The sequence below is a fragment of the Phoxinus phoxinus genome (assembly GCF_949152265.1).
Source record: "Phoxinus phoxinus genome assembly, chromosome: 10".
NCBI classification, from domain to species: Eukaryota; Metazoa; Chordata; class Actinopteri; order Cypriniformes; family Leuciscidae; genus Phoxinus; species Phoxinus phoxinus.
Genome location: NC_136885.1, coordinates 32,398,541 through 32,423,307, shown reverse-complemented (window position 1 = coordinate 32,423,307; position 24,767 = coordinate 32,398,541). Strand labels below are relative to the sequence as shown.

The 24,767-nt window shown below is 37.0% G+C and overlaps 1 protein-coding gene across 8 annotated transcripts in view; it reads right to left on the bottom strand.

The window, feature by feature from the left end:
- cdk14 (cyclin dependent kinase 14) overlaps window positions 1-24,767 on the bottom strand; it is a 180,191-nt gene that overhangs the window by 111,241 nt on the left and 44,183 nt on the right. For 6 of the 8 annotated variants that reach the window (XM_079625391.1, XM_079625390.1, XM_079625392.1 and 3 more), the window contains 5 exons: window positions 17,674-17,919; window positions 13,735-13,829; window positions 12,063-12,142; window positions 6,810-6,904; window positions 1,426-1,488 (listed from right to left, as the gene is read on the bottom strand). In XM_079625391.1, coding sequence (XP_079481517.1) covers window positions 1,426-1,488; window positions 6,810-6,904; window positions 12,063-12,142; window positions 13,735-13,829; window positions 17,674-17,919 — 579 coding nt within the window. Of the gene's footprint in view, window positions 1-1,425; window positions 1,489-6,809; window positions 6,905-12,062; window positions 12,143-13,734; window positions 13,830-17,673; window positions 17,920-19,930; window positions 20,069-24,767 lie in introns of those variants that run through there. The other 2 variants (XM_079625393.1, XM_079625396.1) reach the window with 2 other exon arrangements.

Sequence of the window (24,767 nt, the reverse complement as noted above, 5' to 3'; positions counted from 1 at the left end):
ACAAATAACTTAGATAGATGACGTGAACGTGACCTTTCCAACGTGATTACGTGAATGCGTGGCACATCGCAGACCAGCACAAGATGAACAATTGTGGTTAAAAAAAGAATAAACTTCTTTTTTTTTTTTTTCTTTTTTTTTACAGATCGTTTCGCAAGATATGACCCTTATTTCTCGACTGGGATCGTGTCGAGACTTTGAAGCTGCATTGAGACGGACATTTGAACCTTCTTTTGAACATTGGGATAGATGGTTGCCATTGAAGTCCATTCTGTGTAGAAAATTTTTTATTTATTTTTGACTGAAGAAAGAAAGACATGGATATCTTGGATGACATCGGGGTGAGTAAATTATCAGCAAAAATGTTTTGAAAGTGAACTAATCCTTTAACTAGCAAACAGTACTAAGAGGAAGCATTTGCACATAAAGCATTTTGCTGTAAACATCAGAGAATCAACGAGTTCTGTCTCCGCTAGTTCTTTAGCATCGGCTTGGTGTGTCACAGCCTTAAGTTGCAGCACATTTCAGATGAAAACAAAAACAAACAAAAAACGTATGTTACGGTGCAGATTAAATTTGGTTATGAGAAAATATTTTAACGTTCCAAAAATGACAAACCTCAGCTTTAAATGCAAGTCTGTTCTCCCAGGTCGAAAACATTCTGAAGTCAGAAAACACTGCACTTTCTCTGCGAGTGTGTGGTCTTACTGCTCAATTAAACATGGGCACGAAACGAAAGTCTCGTGTTACGGGTCAGGCACTCGCTGGAGGAGCACAGGCAGCATTCAAAAGTCATTTTACAAAGATCAAATCATTGGTTCTGGTCTGATTATCTGAGCTCAACTGAAGAGACTCCATGCAGAGTCAGACTGACAGACGAGGACGAGGAAGCCGGTAAAATGGGTCACAGTCTGAACTCACACGACTTCTGCTCTACTTCTGATTGCAGAACGGTACAGAGGGGGAAATCAAAGTGGCCTGGGAAGGTCTTTACTCAAGACTGAGAAAAATACTCAATCCATGTGTCAGAATCAGAACCGTACACTCCATCGTCTCATTAGACCGATCCACACTGCACAAGAAACAAACACTAATGCTGAAACGAGCTAATCAAGCCACCGGTGGCATTTACAGGCCAGGAGAAAATGGTGGGAGAAAAGCTTGTAAGATTCAATACTATGAAGAACATCATAAAACCAGCGACAATTGCTCTGATTTTGCCAGGTTGCGTACTAGATCTGAGTTATAAGATAAAAAAAGTATATGTTTTGTAAACGAATAAGTAAATAAATAGTAAAACAAAATAAAGTGACAACAGCACAACTAAATATACTGAACAACCATTGACCAGAGTCATTTCATCACAAAATCACCTAAAAGAAGCTTGAAAAACAAAGCAAACAAAGTCAACAGAATCTCACTCACCCTGATGTTGTCCGGATGGAGACCCCCGGGATGTTTGTCCATGTACTGACACAGATCTGTGTGCTGAACAGAGAGAGAGAGAGAGAGAGGAGAGGGACATGAGGCAGTGACAGGAGACAGACTCTAAACTAAATCTAGTGAACTGCTTCAAAATACTAAAATAGACCATTTTTTATTTGATATATATATATATATATATACACAAACATTCAATCAAGTCTCTGAAGGACTGGACTAGGAAGGACACAGCCTCAGTAGGATGCAGACTTCCGATTGAGAAGCACCCTATGGCCCTGTCCCAAATGGCACCCTAAGCACTCGCGGTCTTCCTACGAGTCCGCACTTTCGTGACGTAACGCCGCTTTGACTGTCGCATATCGACCGCAAAGGGGGTGCTCGTGAGCACACTTCTGAAACCTAAAACGACAGATGGGACACCGTACGGTCTCATGGACTTAAAAGACACGCGCATAAGTCCACAAGACTGAAAGTGCATATGAAGTATGCCATTTGGGCCAGGGCCCGTGTCTATCTTTATGAATGGGACATTGAATCATTGGTTCACCCGATTGATTCGCTCAAAACGGGAATTCAAAATTGAGCAAAATTATCTAAATTATAAAACAATATTAACTTCTTATTTATTGAAATGTTGTATAAAATCAATCACATTTGCACTCGTGCTATTCGGGGCAAAACATGAGTTAATTTAAAGCTGCAGTCCGTCGTTTTTCCTCTTTGTCGCCATCTCTGTTAGAAATCTGCAATTGCAGTTAATCGCGGAATTATTAACTGTGCGTGGGTAGTAAATCGGCATGAAACAGCGCGGATGAACACAATGTATTGAGGCTGCCGCGTCGCTGTGGATACTGTAACGTTACTGTCATCAGCAATCTCAGAGTATACTTTTTGAAAGTGTCAACATTAGAATTTTCATCGGAAAATGTCATCTGAACAAGTAAGTGACATTCACTTTTGTTCTGACCAAATTCGGGGGGTGGGGGGAAGCATTGCAGTAGCTATATCATGCTGATTAAATCTAACGATTGCTTATATCACGTCAAAACGTGAAACATATATTTTTTCTGTAGCCACTCTGAAGTCCGAAGTCTTTGGGTTTTACAACTGGTGAATCTCCAGTTGTCACTGGTGATTGTCGCTTTAAACTTTCGGGATCCGCCATACCAAGTGCTAAGCTAAATCTCCACCTCCATCATCCACACACGCTAGCCGGGGACTCCTTCTCTATGTGTACAGAAGTGACGTAATGACGCAAAGACATGCTCGAAATTCCCGCGGAAATCCACCAGTACCACTGGAATTAAAATCATTATTACAAGCTTACCGTTTTGAATCGAGGTAAGGCAAGCAGATCGTTTTGAACACTGGCTGGTTACGTTTTTTTTCAAAAATGTCTTTTTTGATATTTTTAAACCCAAAAAAGTGCCGGACTGCAGCTTTAATAATTCCATAACTATTTAATTAAATTAACTCATTAAATCAACAGCCCTAAACTAGGTGAAATTCGAAAGATTAGAATATTGTTACTATTATATTATATAGACTCATTACATGCAAAGTGAGATATTTCAATACTTTATTTGTTATCATTTTGATGATTATGGCTTACAGCTTATGAAAACCTTTTCACAATATTCTAATTTTGAATTTGGGGTTTTCATAAGCTGTAAGCCATATCACAATTATAACAAATAAAGGCTTTAAATATCTCACTTTGCATGTAATCAGTCTATATCATTTATTAGTTTCACTTTTTAAGTTGAATTACTGTAATAAATGAACTTTTGCACTAATTTTTCGAGTTTCATCTGTATATATAGAACGCAAACGGATGGCTTCACACACACTTGCAGTGTGTGAAACTGAAATAATTTCCTGTATTGGTGAGACGAAGCTCGCGGCCTCTTTCCACAGGCTCGATAACGTGACTGTGTGAAGGTGCGAGAGGCTTTGTGGGCCGCGTGGCTGTGCATGTAAATACAGTCGGCGGGAGAAAGAATTACCCACGATGCTCTCCTCAGTCTTTATTCTGCCCACAGACCTGCGGCGCTGGAGGGCCGCTGATATTTGCAAACACCCGCTGCTACCCGTCCCGCACCGCAGATAAACGCGTTTCCTTTCATGAATAATGCAGTCTCTCACTCAAACGGGCTTCAGATATGCCTGTCCGTCGCCGTCAATCATTATTAACTGCTCGCCGTGGAAAATGAATTGATTTCCTCAGTGCGAAACCCTCTGTTTGTTCGCGGCCCGCATATAAAAGCGTCCGCATTCAGCCCGAGTGCATTTTTCTCAGCGAAATGACTCTGATGAGATCACAGCGGTGGTCTCAGATTAATAACTAAGCTATGGTTCGTATCTCTCAACGGACCAAAGCTATCAATAGCTGAGCCGTTGTCCAATCTTAGTGTTTTGATTGTTTTCTTTGACACCCCGACGTGTTAGCTTAGCTCTCATGAATAAATCAGACTCAAGCCGCAATTTCACGCTCATCCAATTTAGCGAGAGGATACATTCCTGGAAAAAACAACACTGTTTACTGGAGTATAAAGTAATAAGTTATATCAGAGATGCAAAAATAGCACAAAATATGAAGCTAATCAGGGAAGGCACCAATCTTCCCTTTAGACTGTGACACGGATCAATGACGGGAGGTCAGTGTCACAATGTGCATTGACATTCAGAGAAAACACATTTAACAAGTGCTCTTTTCTTTCTGTGATGCTTCAAATCAAGTGTCAAGCCTGACAGGACGGGTTTCTTGGCGTTCCTCTTTCCTTCCCGAGGACCAATTAGCTCCTGTCAACTTAAAAGTGCACTTTATTAAAAGTCAAGTGCATCCTTTGAGTGGACTATTATTTTTATGTTAAGAACTGCATTTGCTGAGAACATGAAAGCATTGAGTTATTGAGTTAGAAAGTGCATGTTCTCCTGACCCTCAGCTCAGTGTCCGCTTTTGCTTACTGTACAGATCAGTATTCATGAGTGAACACTACAGAAGAAAAAAAAAACTGAAAGTAAAGTAGTAAAAAGAAAAAAAATCTAGCAAAATCAAATGTGTTTAACATCTACCTCAGGGGTTCCTGTGAGAAATCCTGTCTGGATCTGTGAACGCTGATACTGTGCTCACAACGCTTCTCGTTTATTTGAACCTGTCAAAAACTAATTTTATCATTGTGCACAAGTCTTGAGCTCTTCATGGATTTAAACTATAAAGCACAGTTTTTCTCGATAAAATAACAGAAGGTTTAACTGGTTTAATTACTGCTGCCATCATATCCAATGAAAACCCAAATCTAATAAATAATACAAATAAATGTCATTTAAGTTATTCATTTTAATTTGGTTTTAATTTAGTTATTATATATATCAAAAAAGTACAACAAACATAAAATAAAATCCAAGAGACGTAAAACCAGACAGGACCAGCCTTAGGCTGCTGATTTTTTCCCAGCAGGGAAGAGAAGCTGAACCTCCTGACCAGACGTTCCCTACAGACAGACACGGATCGTCCCGGAGGCTCATTAACAATTAAACTGGCATTTCTGTCCCTGCTTCAGACAAGAGACCTTTAAGAGAGCCGGAAACTGTAATGATTTATCACACTAATGCTGCTAACATCATTCTCACATACAGAACCCTTACTATCAGCAAACGTTTTATATCTCTCCCTATTTCTGCATATAACTTTCAGATTGAACACAACAAGGAAGAGTTTGTCCAAAAAAACAGTTATAATATTGTGCAACAGTGCCCGCCCCCTTTTTCAGCTGCACTGGTTCCAGAAGTATTATTATAATTTTTTTTCTTACATTTTTCTCATAGAGATTTACAAATATTATTCGTTGAAGAGCTATAAGCCATAAACCAAACCAATAAGCTGTGAGGTGAATCATAACACTACAAACTTTGATTTGAAGCAAAAAAGTTTTTGAAAATCTAACAAAAATACAAAGAACCAAGACTGTGAGAACTACAATCCCATGAAGCACTGAGAACAGCATAATCGAATTAAAAACAATAAATAAATATAAAATAACTAATTTAAAAATGTTGAGTATATGTATAAAAATAATATATTTTAAGCTCATTTCAAAATATGGATATTTATATAGAAACTTTTTTTTTGAAGGCATAGGGAGATTGTCCCGATTGCATCATTTGCAGTGCTTCATGGGAGTGGGCGGAGCTAAAAAGCTATTTTGAAACGTGTTTTTTTTAGACTGTTTGGTGTGATTTTCTGTGCAGCATCATGGGTAATGTAGTTTTACACAAGGAATTCTGCTGTAAAAAAAAAAAAAAAAAAAGCTGAAATAATGCTCTGACAGCTTCAACAGAAGCAAATACTATCAATTAACAACCTTAGCTCACAGTAGGTCTGTCTTTAAAGGATTATACGTTACCATTCAAAATCAGTTTAAAAAATTATGGAGTTTTTACATCCGGAACTCAGAGTTTGTTTGACAGGTGATTAATCATAACGCTGAATCCGCCATTTTCCTCCGTCAAACAAACCAGACAAGTGAGTTAGTACATCGGTGCACTTGAAAAATTTATATTTCATGCTAATATAATTAGTAGGAAGTGACTAGGACCACAGTTATTATTTCAAAACTTAAACACCATAAAAGTATCATCAAAATTGTCAATACAGGTTTTAATTTAATTTAAAAACTTATTTTTTCAATCTATAATATGACTTTAGAACACTTAAAATATAGTCTGTACATCATATGTACAACTGTTCTGGTGTTTTAAAGGTGATTTCTAGAGCTTGACAGTATACATTTCTGTGCAGTTGCATTATATGGAAAACAGAAGCTTGGATATTATGCCTAAAATCTTTTTTTGTGATTTTCAAAGAAGAAAGAAAGACAGAAAGTCCTACAGGGACAGAATGGCTGAATTATTCCTATGTGCTTTAATTCGCAGCCCTGACGCCTGCGGCTGCGTCTCATTGCAGGTCTGTGTATAAAACAGGGAGACGTTCCTGTCGCTGTGAGCCACAGATGAAGAGCGGGGCTTTGAAAGAGTTAGAAAAACAGTTTTCTAATAAAAACGGTGCCAAATTGGCACATATAAAGAGGCCGATCGGTTCAGGCACCAGGTTCAAAGCGTAAGAAAAATCCTGAGGTAAAGTAATGCTGACTAAAGCACTTTTAAACCTTTCAAAAGTATTCAGAAACAGGAGACCCGACCAGCTCCACGAGGCCCAGGAACAGGAGATGTGTGGTTATGTGACATAAAAATACTCTGACATTTTGGAGTGGAGTTACAGAAAATAAAATGAATTGAAAACTGTTTGTAAAAGAAACAAATGCGAGAGGTTTGATTTCCATCCGGTCAGCATGTCTGATACTCACCACATACTCAAAGACCAGCGTCAGGGTTTCCTTCGTGTGGATGATGTCGTGGAGCAGCACTATGTTCGAATGCTTCAGGCCTTTCAGCAGAGACGCTGGAGAGACACACACACACTTCATTAACACAATCTGACCAGTTTCAGACTCATGATAACTAGATAAGTGCATTTTAAAATGACATCATACACTGTAAAAAATGATGTGATCAGTAAGTCAAGGCAACTTATGTTTTTACAGTTTTCAAGTCAGTTTAATATAACTTAAGTGACTTGTACTACCAAGTTGATTATACTTTAAAGTTTGAGGCAGCAACTGAAATGACGGGTTTAAGTTTATTTTTTTTATTTTTTTTTAATGTAGAAACTGCAAAAGCGCATGTCCATTTATCTGACAGGCACCAATTCCTTAGATTAATATATTAATACAGCTTTATGTTTCCCTGATATTTCCAGGTTTTCCATGCCTTGATGATAATAATAATAATAATGAATTATTTTGTAAAAAAAATTGTTATTTAAAGGTTCTCTAAGCGATCCTGGGTGACGTCACTTCTTGTTGACGTTTGAACTATTGTCAAACAAAACGGAGGCTACATGTAGCTAGACCCTCCCTCCTCCTCATCCACGCACTAACCCCCCAAACCCCACCCCCAAATCCTTCTCGTCGGTTATTGGCTGGAACACTGTTTGTTATGTTTCGTGGTGCGGGTAGCCCAGTTTGTTTTTGTTGCTGTTTGTGGAGCCTGGGGTGTCTACAGAGACCGCGTTTTTTTTAGAGTGTGTTCAGGAGACAGACAGCTAGCAGATAGTGAGGAGATATTTGCTGTATGTGACAAAAAAAATGTTGGCCTAAAAAATGCGTGACATCGCTTAGAGCACCTTTAACTTTCACTTTTTCAGTGTGAAATGAAGTGGCGCATGAATTTAAAACACAGTTAATACACAGTTAAAACACACACGCACACAGGTTTTCATGTTTTATGGTGACATTCCATTGGCATAATGATACTGTACAAACTGTATATGTTATCCCCTAAACCCACCCATCACAGAAAACGTATAGCATTTTTATATATATATAAAAAAAAAATCCTACTGTATGATTTATAAGCTGTTTTCCTAACGGATAAGCTGTTTTCCCACTTTTTTTCTTTTTTTTTTACTCGTATTACTATCTTTGTGGCCTGGTAAACCCATATTACCCACAAAGATGGCAATATTCAAAATCCTTTTCCTTGTGGGGACATTTTTTGGTCCCCGTGAGGAAAACAGCTTATTGTTCTAAGTCATCATTCTATGTGATGTTATTTGAAGATTCACAGAAAATAAAAATGCTGATTAGGACAGAATGACTATAATTCCACATATTTGCACATAAATGCAGTTGCCATCTACAAATGCCACCGTTCCCAGATCTCAGCCGTCCCCTGCACCTGACTCCCGCTGCAGATCGTTTGCATGCTGTAGACTGCCAGTGGGGCGGAGATGAGCGGATATCTGTGAGAGATGGAGAGAGCCGGCACTCTGGGGACGGGAAGCGGCTCTCAGCGCTCCTCAGGCTAAGCTTCCTGTCTATTATTTTAGCTAACGAACACTGTATGAACACTGCAATTAAACATAATCACTAATCCTCAGAAGTCAGCAACAAAGCAGTCATTTAAACTGATGATTTTTGTGAGTGTTTTCCATATTTCTCAGATCAGACGTGTTATTTTCTTCAAATTACAACAACGCAATCACCACAGAACAAGCCATTCCCAGAAACCTCATCTCATTTGAGCACAAAACACTCTGAATGTTTCAATTTACTACAAAGAAGGAGCGAGCGACACTTCAAGCGTGTTTCATGATGAATAGTAAACAGATTTGCGGGACTGGAAAATGCGATTAATTTTTCAAGGGCACAACAAAAAGCTCAGATAGTGAGATAGTAACGCTGGGTTTCAGTGAGAGTGAAACGAGGAACGTCTGCATTACGCGAGTCATTCCTTCTGTGAAGCCCATGATATATAGCATATGTGAAAATACTGAATAAATAAATAAAGTCAACTATTTATTTAATCAATTTAGTTGTATTATTTAGTTTCAAATAGTTTTATTAAATCAATTTATAGTTTTTTTTTTCAAACTATCTTGATTACAGGCATTGTGACATCAATATCGCTTTAAATCCTGTTAATCTTTCGCAAAAGTCAGTTCCTGAATGACATCATCATACAGGAAGTGACATCACTTTTGTGGGAAATCAGCAGCATAATTGTATAATATAATAATTGTTTATATTCTGAATATTTTAGACAGAGACTCATCATATACTTTGTAGATAAAGAGAGGAAAGAAGCTTCGGCTACAATGTTCTTCTGCAAGAAGCAGTTTGTTTATTAACCGTGCAAAAGTTACATACAGTAGTGTACCTATAAACGTTTTATGAATTTATTTGTTTACCACAGTTGGTGTTGATTATATTATAGTTGTGTTAAATCATAATGAAACTGAATCCAGAAAAATGTCAACACATATATAAAATAAAATGGAATAAAACCATTTTCAAAGGGCACTATTATTGCTAAATGTTTAACAAATTACTAAATTGTTAGTTTTAGTAATTCAATTGATTATATGCTTTGATGATAAAGTTGCATTAAATCATTAATATCACCCAATATCACATCAATATCACTTTCCATCTCTTTAACTAACTAAGACTAGTTCCTGAATGACATAATCCTACAGGAAATTGAATTTCCTGAAATTTTCCTAAGGGAAAATCAACAGCACAAAAATCATCAATGGATTTTATCAAATGACACAACTTAGTTAAAATGATTCCTAATAAAAAAGATGGTTAAAATATGACTGTAAATCCTAATTTTAGCTCTTAATTACTACCTTTTCTCATTTTTAATGTCATTGTGTAAATCATGAAGGTACAGAACTTAACCAGAGCAGATTTATTAAAGTCTCCTCTATAGTTGGCAAACAAATAGTTCAACACCAGCAGGGTGATTTTGAACAGTCACAGAGATCTACAGAGACTCAAGCACACATGTTCAACACAGTTCAATATGATATACAATATAATCATTTAATATGTTGTTCAATGAGAGATTCACTACAAGGAAATATTTTAAAAACAGACAACATGAAAAACAGACTTCATGTCATCTTTAGAGGCAGATTTACTAACAGCTTGCTTCAGCCCAGACCCTATTTTGCCATTTAAAACTCCTGTCAGGATTTACTAAAGACATGCAGTGAAAAAATGAGCGATGAAAAGGCTTTGACAGTTATTTTTGCAGCTGAACTTTCCCTTTCCCTTCTTCTTAATTTGCACATTGTCAGTAGATCACCTCCACTCCCATCTGCTCTTTTATGGGATTGCAGTCTCTCGCTGATTTGCCCTGTTAAGTACATCTGGCCCTTAAAATGCTGCCTATGTAGTTAGCTCGCTAGGTTTGTGAACACAGTGCGTGATGTGCCTATGTTTCTCCTCTCACATCCCGTAGTCATTCCACACACGTTCTGCCAGCTTAAACATCTCCAGTAATTGCTGAATTAGTTCAATTTTCAAAGCCCTTTTTTGAGCCGCTCACCGGGGAAGAGCGCAGGAGCTCTGCGATGATCACACAGATCAAAAACACACCATCACTCTCTCAGCGCAATTAAAATGCATGTGACGGTGAAGGTGAGAGCAGCGAAAATCTCACACCTTCACGATCTCACTGAGAACTCGGCTGGAGAGAGAAAACGCCTGCTTCTGCAACAGCGGACACTTTCAGCAGACAGAACTCAACCGTTTTTTATTTTTGTTATATGAAGGCCACATTAAAACACTTATAAATATTGTTTTAAATAATTAGGGTTGGGTATTATTGACACAAATTTTATGATCCGATGCAATTTCGATTCACAAGCTTGCGATTAGATTAAATTCAATATGGGTTAATTTGGATATATATAAAGTACAGTGCATGTCCCTTTTTCTTAAAAAAAAAAAAAAAAAATACTAAACTTGTCAGCCGATACATTACTATAAAATTAAGGGTTAAAATTAACAACTGATTTGTATATGAACATTTAAATTGTACAAGGTAGTTAAAACATTTTTTTTTTAATAATTATTATGTTTCTTCTCTAATTGACCCTTCACAGGGAGCTTGATTGACAGGTGATCTGACCAATCATACTTCGCCATCCGCCATTTTGTAAGACAAAGCAGTCAGGAGAGTTAGTGGATTAACATGGGAGGATTTGAACTTGAGAAACGGAGTGAACTGACACCTTTCCGCAGTTAAAACAACATTCCTCCTGATGTTCATTCATGTTTATTTGATGCTATAAATTAACTAGAAGGAAGAGATGATCGGTTCACGAGCAGCTTTAACTGAGGCGACACAGCGATCTGTCACACACATTAAAGAGCCACAAAACAGTATTTATTGTTTAAAATTTATTTTAAAAAATGACCAAAGTTGAAAGGTGTGACGTTGTTTAATATGTTTAATATCATAAGTAACCGTAAAGTAACCTGGTCTGTCCTGTCTGTCAGTGTGTTGTCAGTGTCTCTCTGCTCCACGATGTATTTTTCACTGCGTGAGAACATGGTGTGGCGTGAGAGCGGCGTAGCTTGTCGGACATAGCGACAGTAACTAAGGGGGGGGCGGGTCTTTGCGAACGCTCAATTGGTTTTTGAAAACATTTAAATAGTGGCTGTCATAAAAACTTGTTTTCCTGATGGATTTATTCAAACATAGTACATTAAATATAGAAGGACAGGTTAAATAAAATATAATGAATATAGTGCATATATTTATCAAAATGCTCATCTCTAGAATTATTTTTCTAGCTAACTGTCAAGTTTATGGTCACTGAATGTCCAATTTGGTGGTCACTTTGAATTCCTTAATAAATTGACAGAATTTGAAAGCTGAGACTTTGTTTCATATCAAAAGTAGCAAATCGAAAAGCTTATTGTGATTATTGGATGGCAGGTGTTTAGAGCAAATAAGTTTTGTTCATGCATCAACTGAAAACAGCACAGATTAAAATATCAATTCTGGGGATTTAAGAATTGATATCGGTGCATCAAAATGAAAAATCAATATTTTCAACCCAGCCCTGAAAATGATAGTGTTTTTAGTAGCGGTTCAAATGCGTTATGAAGAGAAAGGAAGCACAGAGTGTGTGTGTGTGTGTGTGTGTGTGTGTGTGTGTGTGTGTGTGTGTGTGTGTGCTGGTTCACTCATTCACTCACCCTCTCTGATCGCTGTGAAGGGAGTTCCCTCTTCCTCCTGCAGACGAATCACTTTCAACGCAACCAGCTTCCCATTCACCCTGCAAACACACCACATCACACGTTTCACACTTCATATTCATCTGTATTACAGGACTGATACATAAACAATAATGTATCGTATAGTTCAAACAGCACATCATAGATTGTATTCCCAAAAAATGTGTGAATTGATAAAATTGATTAAAAATAAAAAATAAAATGTATATTTAAAGCGACTTACATTGCATTTTATGGTATGAATTAATAAATTTATTAATTTGTATATATACTGTATGTATGTATGTATGTATGTATGTATTTGTGTATGTGTGTATGTATATATATATATATATATATATATATATATATATATATATACATACAAATAAATAATGAATACAGCAGAGTGAAAGCAGAGTTAAATATAATATATGTTTAATTTACTCAACAACTAAAATACAAAAAAAATATTTGATTACTAATAAAGTTGTGTTACATCATAAAACACAGAACCCAGAAAAATGTACGGACATCGCCGAACTTTGGAAAAATAAAATGGAATTTAAGGGGAAAAAATGAAACCATTTTCATAGGGCTCTATTATTGTTAAAATTTTTATTAATTATTTAACTGTTGCAGTTTTATGAGTTAAAGGATTAGTTCACTTTTAAAATGAAAATTCTGTCATCATATACTCACCCTTAAGTTGTTTCAAACCTGTATGAATTTCTTTCCTCTGCTGAACACAAAGGAAGATATTTAGAAGAATGTCAGTAACCAGACAGTTTTTGATTCCCATTGACTTCCATAGTAGGAAAAAAATATACTATGGAAGTCAATGGGAACCAAAAACTGTCTGGTACTGACATTCTTCTAAATATCTTCCTTTGTATTCAGCAGAAGAAAGAAATTTATACAGGTTTGAAACAACTTAAGGGTGAGTATATGATGACAGAATTTTCATTTTAAAAGTGAACTAATCCTTTAAATTGGTTTGCATGCTTTTTGACGATTGCAATTTAACCCAGAAATACTATATTAATACTGTAACATATTTCATTGGGCCCTATATGGGAAATTATTTGATATAGTGTGTATTGACTGGATGGTGTAAATGTCTCTACTGTATATGACAGAATGTTGTTTAATAAGAGAGATTGATGATGAATGGAATAAAATGGAACACAAATTAAGACCAGGAACACAATTTACTGATTTACTGTTAAGTCAATGAAATGCAATTTAGAGGCAGTGGAGTGAATCTTAACACAGAGGTCAAGATGTGAAATAAATGAACTCCACCAATCATAAAGAGCTTGCACACAAATAGCATCATTACTATGAAAAACACTGCCAATAATGCACAATTCATTTCACGCTGGCTGAAATTTTATTTTCCAGATTTTAATTTATAAAAGTAATCATCAAGGAAAAACAAACGTTACACGCTCTCTGTCTGAAAGGATTTCATACAACACATGCCATTTCATGCTCTGGGAGAGAAGCTCTCTCCGGCTCTCAGATTTTATTACAGCAATATGAAAAATTATTTCATTCATATTATAATTATCTGCTGCCGTCTTTGCTTACAGTTTTATTACTAAACAGTGTGTCTGTATGGAAATGAAGTGCATGGTTTCACAGAACTCACTTGCTCTTCCCTTTGTATACGGTTGCGTAGGATCCCTCTCCGAGCTTTTCCAGCTTCTCGTACGAATCTGCCTTTCCGAACTTTGGGCTTGTGGGCTGTAATAGAGACAGACACAGTTACAGTCGGCACGAAGCAGCAGTTGCGATCATCTATTTTCCCCTATTGTGACGTATATCCAAGAGAAACGTTGTCTAGAACTAGAAAAAATGTAGGGCGGGACTTGAGTTTGTCCATTGGGAATTGGTTGGATGGTTGTGGTTTCCTATTGGTGGATCGTCATGTGATTGACAGGTTGGCCGCCCTCGCGCCAGTGAACACATCATCAGAGAAGAGAAGAGCTATCACTGTAAGAGGGAGGGGAAGTTATTTTGATAACTTAAGATTAAGAGGGTTTCTACAATGTTTGTTTTTTTTCCCGCTAGGGGTCGCTAACCTCGTACAATAACAAAGGCGTGCGTTGATGACGCAACATTTCCTGCGGAATTATGGAACTTGTCGTCAAGCCGATGGATCTAATAATATTTATGGATGAATAAATACATTGATGTTTTTATCATGACTGTGGTGTGAAGCAGGGCGTGATTGTTAATGAGAGACAGATATCAGCGCCACACGCGCGAGTCCCGCGAATATAAAGGAAATAGGACATTTCATTCTGCCGAACTACCCACAAAAGTACTGAATTACCCACACAGTTCATTAGACGAATGAAACGTGTGAGGTAGGGCAGCGGTGTGTCACTCGCTCTACACTATCACACTAAACTGCATTTGAGTGTGTTTAAAGTTATAATGTTATTCTGTGTGTTAGTTTGTCTGTATGAGACTAGCAGTGAGCTAGATCAACATTAGAATAACATACAGATCATATGCTAACATTTCATCATGTTGAACTATATAACATTGATTAGTTTTATGTACTTTTGCTCACCTGTCTAATAAAGTACATGCAAGAGCGGCGTCAAGTCGAAGTTTGTCGCGGACGTGGAGCTCTCGGCATCTCGATATTGATCCTCGTTTTAGTTCTCCCTTTTCCCCAAAGTCTGCTTACCATGGTCCATAATGTTTGAACGAAACAACAACAGCGCACAGCTAGACGTTACGCACTACACAGTTGTCCACGTCTGTCGCCATGGTTACTATGGCAGTACTTGAGCGGAAACCAGGGGTTGTGCGGATATTACGTCATTGACAGACGACAAGTAAACAGGGATTCCGGGACGGCCAATTATTTAAAATGGGAATTTCTCTGAAATTAAAAATCTTTGGGAACTTTTGGGATATTGTAAGTAGGAAATATATCACACTGTGCAAGTGATTTTGGGATATTTTATTACAAAATTCTTACATATTGTACCTTTAAAACAAAATGATGTTCACGGATAAATAATTTATCCTGCAATATTCCATAAAATGTTTTAACTCTCTCTGATTTCATGGTGACTTTAATAGAGGACATTCTGTGGTATTTTATCAGACCAGGAGGTCCAGCGAGCGCAGCAGATGTGAGGTCAGCCAGCGTATGCTCAGGTATTCTGGCGCAGATCCAGGATTTATACAGCAGGGATTTCCGGAAAGACGCGTCTGTCCCCGTATTAATGACCCAGTGCTGTTTCAACTGGACGTGATTAATAGTTTCCTGTTAAACAGGGGATGTGGTCTGCAGGATTTTACTGTGAGCACTTTGGCAGTTAGAACACAGGTGAACTGTGGTTACATTTACTAAAGTGAAGCTCAAAGTAAAAACTCCACAAACTAGTGTGTGAAATCTGTAAACATGATTCATCAATAACTTTCTTACTAAAATGTATTCTAAATCCCCCCCCCCCAAAAAATGTAACAAATCAACAAATCACATACTCTGGGTGACCTTATAAGATAAAATGTTGTACTTGGACATCTTAAATGTATACTGCAGTCATAAGTTTGGGATAATTAATGTTAATGTTTTTAAAAGAAGTCTCTTATGTTCAACAAGGCTGCATTTATTTGAACAAAAATGCAATACAAACTTTGAAATTACTCCAGTCTTTAGTGTCACATAATCCTTCAGAAATCATTATAATATGCTGATTTGCTGCATTTCGCATTATTATCAATGTTAAAAACAGTTGTTCTGCTTCATATTTTTGTGGAAAAGTGTATAAAAACATGCACACTTGATATGCACAAGTTTTACATGCATAGCTTCTATATACACACACCTTTAGGACTATTGTGTCTAAAACATGTGACTAGGACACATTTGTAAGATTAATCTTGTGATGCATCTAAAGAATGCTGACATCCCCCCCCACCCCCCACCCACCCCTCTTCGCAAGTCTTTAAAATAAATATGAATACAGATTTTTTTTTTTACTCTTTTCCAAGCAAAAACGGTAATATTTTACTTACAATAAAGAGAATGCAACTCAAAAAAACATTTGTCTTTTCAAAAAAAACAATGAAGTAATATTCTACTTGCATTAACGAGAATGCAACTGTTAAGTCTTGAAGAGCAAATGCACACGGCACTAATTCTCCAGAAATGCAGCGTTTCTTCAGTAATCAGGTTTGCAGCCTGACACCGATCTGCAGCAGCGAGTCACTTATTGCGATTGGTGTGAAAGATTACCGGACCGTTCCCGGATAACCGCTTGCTCAGATGCGCCTGTAACCGCAAACCCTGCAGCCTTTTATCAACACCAGACACCAGCTGTCTCTTAGAGACCAGCGGCCACCATACGGCCAGATCACGACACGCTTTCAGTGAACACATCCGCTCTCCAATCCATCAGCTTCGCTTTAGAGCGCTGGTATTACCTTAGCGGGTCTTTATGATTGTGATTAAGGTGTCCGGGGTGCAGGGACCCCGTGGAGAACAGGTTTTAGTGGATTTTCTAAATAAGAAAGTCTGTGGCAGAATAATGAGAAGGGTGTTATGGGAAAGAGGTCACACACTCTCTCCACTCCTTCTGTCAGGCTTACGCTCATCCATTTTTCATTGGTGTGAATCAGCAAGCAAATGTGCTCGCTAGCTGCATTCTTCAACCTTTAGTTTTCCCTCTCAGGTCAATCGTGTCTCGCTTAAAGAATTATATACTATAAAAAGCAACTCGTCTTTTCTACATTAAATTGGAATAAATATAATAATTATACAAAATGCTGTATGTCAGGGTTTAACAAAGTGGGGTTTGTGACTTAATGAAAATAGTGTAAAATAAAATCATAATGTAATACTAAAATATTTTTGAATATGAATGAATGAATAAAATAAATAATTGTAAAATAAAAAAATCTAAATAAAACCCTTACTAAAAATCAATAAAATCATAATGTTAAATTAAAAAAAAAAAAAATTTAAAAAAATAAACACTTACCGAAAAGGAATAAAATCATTAAAAATTAACATTAAAATAAATCAATTTAAAATAAAAAACTAATTAAAACCATCACTAAAACCTTAAAAATTTACCATAAAATTTAAATAATTTAAAAAGAAAAAAATCTTAAAAGAAAACACTTGCCAAAAGTGAAGGCCAATTAAAAAAATTAATATTAAAAATAAATAAATAAACATTTAAAAATGATGAAATATTTTAATATTATTTATATTTTATATACTTGCATGTCATGTGACCATTGACTGCCCATTAACTGTGAACGTGATGTTACATTTTTTAAATATTAATTTTAACCCTCTGGGAGACTTCAAATAGAATTTTTAGCTCAAAGGGGACTTGGCTGAAAAATAAAATGTGGTAATCCCTGTAGTTTGTGATAAAAATATCTACAATCAAAACACATTCCAAACCTCACATAAAGGTTTATAAATGAGGCTTATCAAGGACGATCATGATCTGTTGGCAATGTCAAATCAGGCATGAATTTTCTCATTCCGTCATAAACTTTAATAAGCACAAATAAGACATACATTAACCTGTAAAGAAAACACACTCACAGAACTAGGACTGGAGTGACGGCGTAGTTTTGGAGACTCTTTCCCAGAGGAGGAGCTTTTGGAGGTGATGCAGGCATTGTTCTCTGAGTGGACTCGCTTCACCTGACTCGCCGGTTTCTCGAAGGCATCGAAGCCGCTCTGCGTCCGCTGCACTCGCACCTTCTTGTCTTCAGGAATGGTGTCCAGGGGTTTGATGACTGAATCGGATCCCTGGCAGCTGCGAGTGGACATCTTGGTGACACATATCTGAGAAGAAGCGGAGAAGAACGTCTTAGACATCAGCACTGAAACACTGAAAAAAACGCATAATTTTGCAGAAGAAATATGCTTAAAACAGGATACATTTACTTGAAAAGCAAAGCTGTGTAAGAAAAGATAGCTATTGTCTCCTAAAAGAAATAATCGATTCTGAACTTCCTGAAATGGGTCGCCAGCTATTCCATCTCACTTCCTGTCCATCTGACCAATCAGAGCGGAGTAGACCAATCACAACAGACCGGGCCATATGACCAATCAGAGCAGAGTAGACCAATCACAACAGACTGGGCCATCTAACCAATCAGAGCGGAGTAGACCAATTACAACAGACAGGGCCATCTAACCAATCAGAGCAGAGTAGACCAATCACAACAGACTGGGCCATCTGACCAATCAGAGCAGAGTAGACCAATCACAACAGACTGGGCCATATGACCAATCAGAGCAGAGTAGACCAATCACAACAGACTGGGCCATATGACCAATCAGAGCAGAGTAGACCAATCACAACAGACTGGGCCATATGACCAATCAGAGCAGAGTAGACCAATCACAACAGACTGGGCCATCAGACCAATCAGAGCAGAGTAGACCAATCACAACAGACTGGGCCATCTGACCAATCAGAGCAGAGTAGACCAATCACAACAGACTGGGCCATATGACCAATCAGAGCAGAGTAGACCAATCACAACAGACTGGGCCATCAGACCAATCAGAGCAGAGTAGACCAATCACAACAGACTGGGCCATATGACCAATCAGAGCAGAGTAGACCAATCACAACAGACTGGGCCATCTGACCAATCAGAGCAGAGTAGACCAATCACAACAGACTGGGCCATATGACCAATCAGAGTGGAGTAGACCAATCACAACAGACTGGGCCATCTGACCAATCAGAGTGGAGTAGACCAATAACAACAGACTGGGCCATCTGACCAATCAGAGTGGAGTAGACCAATAACAACAGACTGGGCCATCTGACCAATCAGAGTGGAGTAGACCAATCACAACAGACAGGGCCATATGACCAATCAGAGTAGAGTAGACCAATCACAACAGACTGGGCCATCTGACCAATCAGAGCAGATATTTGGTCTGTATTACAAGACCACTTATAGTACTGTATAACATTTTTTGTATTACAAGTTTTCCGAAATGTTATGTTTATTTATGCAAACGATGCAGTCGAAAATATGCAATTATATTGTATTTATTTCCAGAAGAAAAATGAATAAATATTGAATAAAGCCAGATTCAAAATTATTGTTTGATTTTGTTCAACATCTTGAGTTAAAGTTTTTTTGGATCTCTCTTTTTATCACTTCATAAATCAGAAAACACTGTCAACAGCCAGAAAACAAATACATTTTCATCATGTTCTTAGGAATAACATTTTATGTAAATCAAATCAGGCAAATGATCTATGAACAAACCTTCAGAATATAGATATGAATAACTGCACAGTTTGGTGTATGTAAAGCTGCTGAAGTGGAGATGTCTGACTCTGACAGCCTTTAAAGATAGGCTACGTATTGTCATTGAAATCTACAGACGCAAAGTGCAATAAAATAAACACTAACATGTAGTTTAGATGTTTTCTTTCCACTAGTCTGAAGCAAAATAGACCAAATCGTAAAATTGACCAGTGCATGGAATAAAACACATTTTTTTACCTGTACTGCTTTGCCTTAAATGAAAAAGCATGATAAAAATACTTCAAACAAAAACAAGAAAATATCGTTTGCAGTGAAGAAAAATGCATGCGTTTGACAAAAGTGAATGTCCATGTTCGTACAAATCTACAAGCCAGTCTCCTGTTGCTTTTCTTCAAAGTAGTTTTGTGCGGTTCGCAAACCCAGCGAGGGTCGGACTTTCATCTCTACCTCTGAGAGTTCAGACATCGATCCAGCGCTCTCAGCTACTGTATTACAGTCGGTACATCTCCATCACACACACACACACACACACGAGCATAAATCTAAACAGTGCGTACCTACCGGCCACTCCATCGCCGCTCGGACTGTCAGCAGCACAAAAGGCCCAGACGAGCATGTCATGTAAGCGCGGCCCCTCAGATTAAAAATGTACGGGCCTTTCAGAGGCAAAACATCGCAGAGAACCGCCTCTCGTGACCTAAATATTCAGGCTGAGTCACTGGTTCGCTTACATGGGCCGGGTTTCACCAAACCGCCTTCAGCCTCTCTGGTCGGTTCGAGAGCCAGAACATGTCAATTCATCAATGTTTCTTTATTACCCAACACAACACTAACAGTAACCGGGGTGAGTTGTGTTGCTAAGGACCTTTCTATGCAATCTAGGCATAAATAAACGGCTAAAAAAATGCAAGAATATGGATGGATGGATGGATGGATGGATGGATGGATGGATGGATGGATGGATGGATGGATGGATGGATGGATGGATGGATGGATGGATGGATGGATGGATGGATGGATGGATGGATGGATGGATGGATGGATGGATGGATGGATGGATGGATGGATGGATGGATGGATGGATGGAACTAGATAGATGGATGGATGGATGGATGGATGGAACGAACTAGATAGATAGATGGATGGATGGATGGAACGAACTAGATAGATAGATAGATAGATAGATAGATAGATAGATAGATAGATAGATGGAACTAGATAGATAGATGGATGGATGGATGGATGGATGGATGGATGGATGGATGGATGGATGGATGGATAGAACCATAGAAATAGATAGATAGATAGATAGATAGATAGATAGATAGATAGATAGATAGATAGATAGATAGATAGATGGAACTAGATAGATAGATGGATGGATGGATGGATGGATGGATGGATGGATGGATGGATGGATGGATGGATGGATGGATGGATGGATAGAACCATAGAAATAGATAGATAGATAGATAGATAGATAGATAGATAGATAGATAGATAGATAGATAGATAGATAGATAGATAGATAGATAGATGGAACTAGATAGATAGATGGATGGATGGATGGATGGAACTAGATAGATAGATGGATGGATGGATGGATGGATGGATAGAACCATAGAAATAGATAGATAGATAGATAGATAGATAGATAGATAGATAGATAGATAGATGGATTAGATAGATAGATAGATAGATAGATAGATAGATAGATAGATAGATAGATAGATAGATAGATAGATAGATAGATAGATAGATAGATAGATAGATAGATAGATAGATAGATGGATAGATACTGTGGTTTGGCTGAGCCAAGGTTTTCAGGATTTTTTAATGTATCAAGTCATAAATACAATAAAACAATATTGTCTGCAATAAAGAGTTTGAATTACGTGGCAAATACAAACGGACTCCTCTTCAGACTGAAGCTGATTAACTGTTAAACAGAAACTGTGAAGTGAGACGCCACGCAGAGCCGGTCGAGCTAAATGGCCTTTTCTCTTCCTGACAGGCCAGGATTTGAAACATGAACATGTAAGTGACCTTTTTAAAAGTGAGCAGAAGCCGAGGCTTTGCAGTGACACAGACCTGAACGTCTCTGAGCCGAACCACCGGTCGCCTGTACGTCAGCAATCTCTCTTCATTCTGCTCCAGACAGACTCCGCTGTCACTCATGAAGAAGATGTGAATGTTCAGCGAGCAGCTGCCGCGAGCGGGTTATTGTTCTAGACGTGCTCGAGCCACAATGAGCTCTAATTGATCCTCAATCACCGCCGGTTGTGTGTGCGCTTACAAACGCACGTCAAGATCCTTAACATCATGACACTTGTCATGTAAAACTGCAGCTGTTTCCTCAGTTCAGGTATAATCCCCAGCGCAAGCTCATAACAGCAGAACTGCACGACCAGGACGGGTTTAGCTCTATTGTAAGAAACTACTCTCTGTTTCCTCAAAGGTGCTTGACATAAACCGGACATTTATTTAGTATCATCCAGATGAAGCGGTTTGACATAACAGACATTTACAGAGATTCTACAAGACTAAATAACAACTGAATTATCAGAGTATCAGTGACTTTGTATCTTTTGTGATGGTGTAAGTCAGTGTCCCGTCCCACTATTCTTGACAAATAAATACATTAGAAAAATAAACAAATAAATCAGAAAATAAACCAATTAAAAAAATATAAAATCTAATGTAAATAAAATAAAAATAGACCAACAAATAAATCAATAAAAAAACTAAAATAAAAAAATACATAAATCAAAATTAAATATACAAATAAGAAAAATAAATAAACAAATTGTACAAAATATATATATATATTTATTTATATGCAAATAAATATATTAGATAATTAACAAATAAATCAGAAAATAAATAAAAAGCATTTCAAAAATAAAAAAGATTTTGAAAAATAAATAAATCAAACATAAATAAACAATAAATAAAAAGAAGAATAACAAAGAAGCAAATAGATCAACAAATAAGTTAATAAATAAACAAATAAGAAAATTAATAAAAAATACATAAAAATGATATAGGCATATATATATATATATATATATATATATATATATATATATATATATATATACACACACACAAATAATTGATTGGAATAATAATTGGAAAATAAATAAGAAAAATAAACAAATAAAACGGTTTAAATAATTAAATTAGAAAAATAAACAAATAACAAATAAATAAATAAAATCACAAACAAATCAGATACATAAATCACCTGCTTAACAATAACGCACAGACTTAGACTGAAGGAGGGACACAAGCCAGATCTACAGACCAGAAGATCACAGAGACTTTTGTGACTTCAGACAGAAAGCATTCACCTAGTAACACCTTAGCAACCACCTATAGCAACACCATCGCATCACAGAAGCAAGTTTACATAAGCAAGCACCTTTCTTTACAAAATGTCCAAAATCTAGTTATAACAGGCCCAGTTCTATAGGACTGCGTAACTAAGGGTGCCTTTTGAAATCCAGCAATTAATCCGTAAACTAACCCAGATATTACATCATTAAAGTAACATCATCTGAGCACTCAGTTCCCTAAAGGTCTCATGGACAACTAAACAAAAGAAAAATGCAACCTTCAACTACACAGCATACATTTCTGCTCATCATCTATTGACAGATTCACACACATGAACTTAACAGTGTGTGATTTATGCATATCAAACAACACTAATAAAGTGCTTGTATTTTAGACGATAGTGAGCAGAGGAGAGCAATTATCAGCGTCCCTAGACAGACATCACATTTACCTTCCAATGTACAACACACACGGCCTGATTTACTGCGGTATCTTCCACACGCGGGACCGTATGTGAGATCTCAGAGCACTCAAACCGCAAGCATCAATGCTCAGTGGTTATCTGTTACACCGCCAGAAAACACAAAGACACTTGTTTTTCACATCTCCACATGAACACCTAAAGCTCCTGTAACTAAAGCTGCAGACACTAATGTGCTTGGAGTTTGTGTTTAATAGTCTAAGTAGTGCTTGACATCAATATGTGACTCCACCATCTCTCCATCAAAGCTTCATCTGGCATTCTGCCGTCACACACGCATCGGGAGCGCTTTGAAACAAACTCGCGCATCGGACGCAGACCTTCTCGCACGAGGACTTTCATGTGCCAGACGTGGAGGTGTGGGAACATCTGATGGAGTATTTTACTGCAGGTTCACGGCATTCATGATTCATAAAGAGGTCACGGGCACGTCTGATGCTCTGTCACGTATGGCACAGAATAAAAGCCTCTGATACCGGAAAGAAAGATGAACAAACACACTTCACAATCACAAAATAAAATATAATAAAGATAAGATAACGTTAATAGGATTAAACAGGAGAAAACATGAAAATAAATAGGATTAAGGACTGAAATTAAGATTACATAAATAAATAAATAAATGAATAGAAATCAGATAAAATGAATAAGATGAAATGAATAAGATTAAATAAATAGGATAAAATAAGATGAAACAAAAAATAATAATTGGATTAAATCAATAAAAAAGATAAAATAAGCAAATCAGATTAATTAAAATTAAACTAGATTAAATAAGAATAAATAAGATTACATGTATAAAAAAATGAATGAAGATCAAATAAATAAGATTAAAATAAACAAATAAATAAAATAAAAAGAAAGATCAAATAAATAAATAAGATTAAATAACGAATAAATAGGATTAAATAGATAAAATAAGAATAAATAAAATTACATAAATAAATAAAGATCAAATAAGACCAAACAAACAAATAAATAAGATATTTATATTATGGTATTTATTGTTATAAATAAATAAATAAATCTGGACTCCTTTGACTATTATGTGCACTGCAGATCATGTATGCGCCGCATGCTTCCTGTTTAGACTGAACATATAACGGGTCTGATCTGTAAATCATTTACAGTCCTGAAACCAATGGAGTTGTGTGATTTAAATGAACATGCTCAGCTGTAATGTAATGTATCGGCGAGTGTGTGTGGTTTGTCATGCCGAGGTAGCCGATGGCGTTATTCAGCGCGGCTGTCAGGAACGGTACTGCAAAATAGATGACATTGACTCCAGCAAAAGGGCTAAAATATCTAAAGCTGAGAAACAATCCTTCATATTTAAGAATCCATTGGGAAAACACTCCCTGATTACAGTAAAGAGGAAATCCAAACCAAACAAGCCATGTAGATAGGAAGTCTGATAATGGCGATGTTCTAGTTCGCTAGTGTAGAAGTTTAGGCCGGACGACATTATATCTCTGTGTTTTTAAGCTTTTTGACAATATTCAGCACAAAAAAAAAAAAATGAGTGAATGATGAATGAATATCTCAACGACATCCGAGAGTTACACACACAAGTA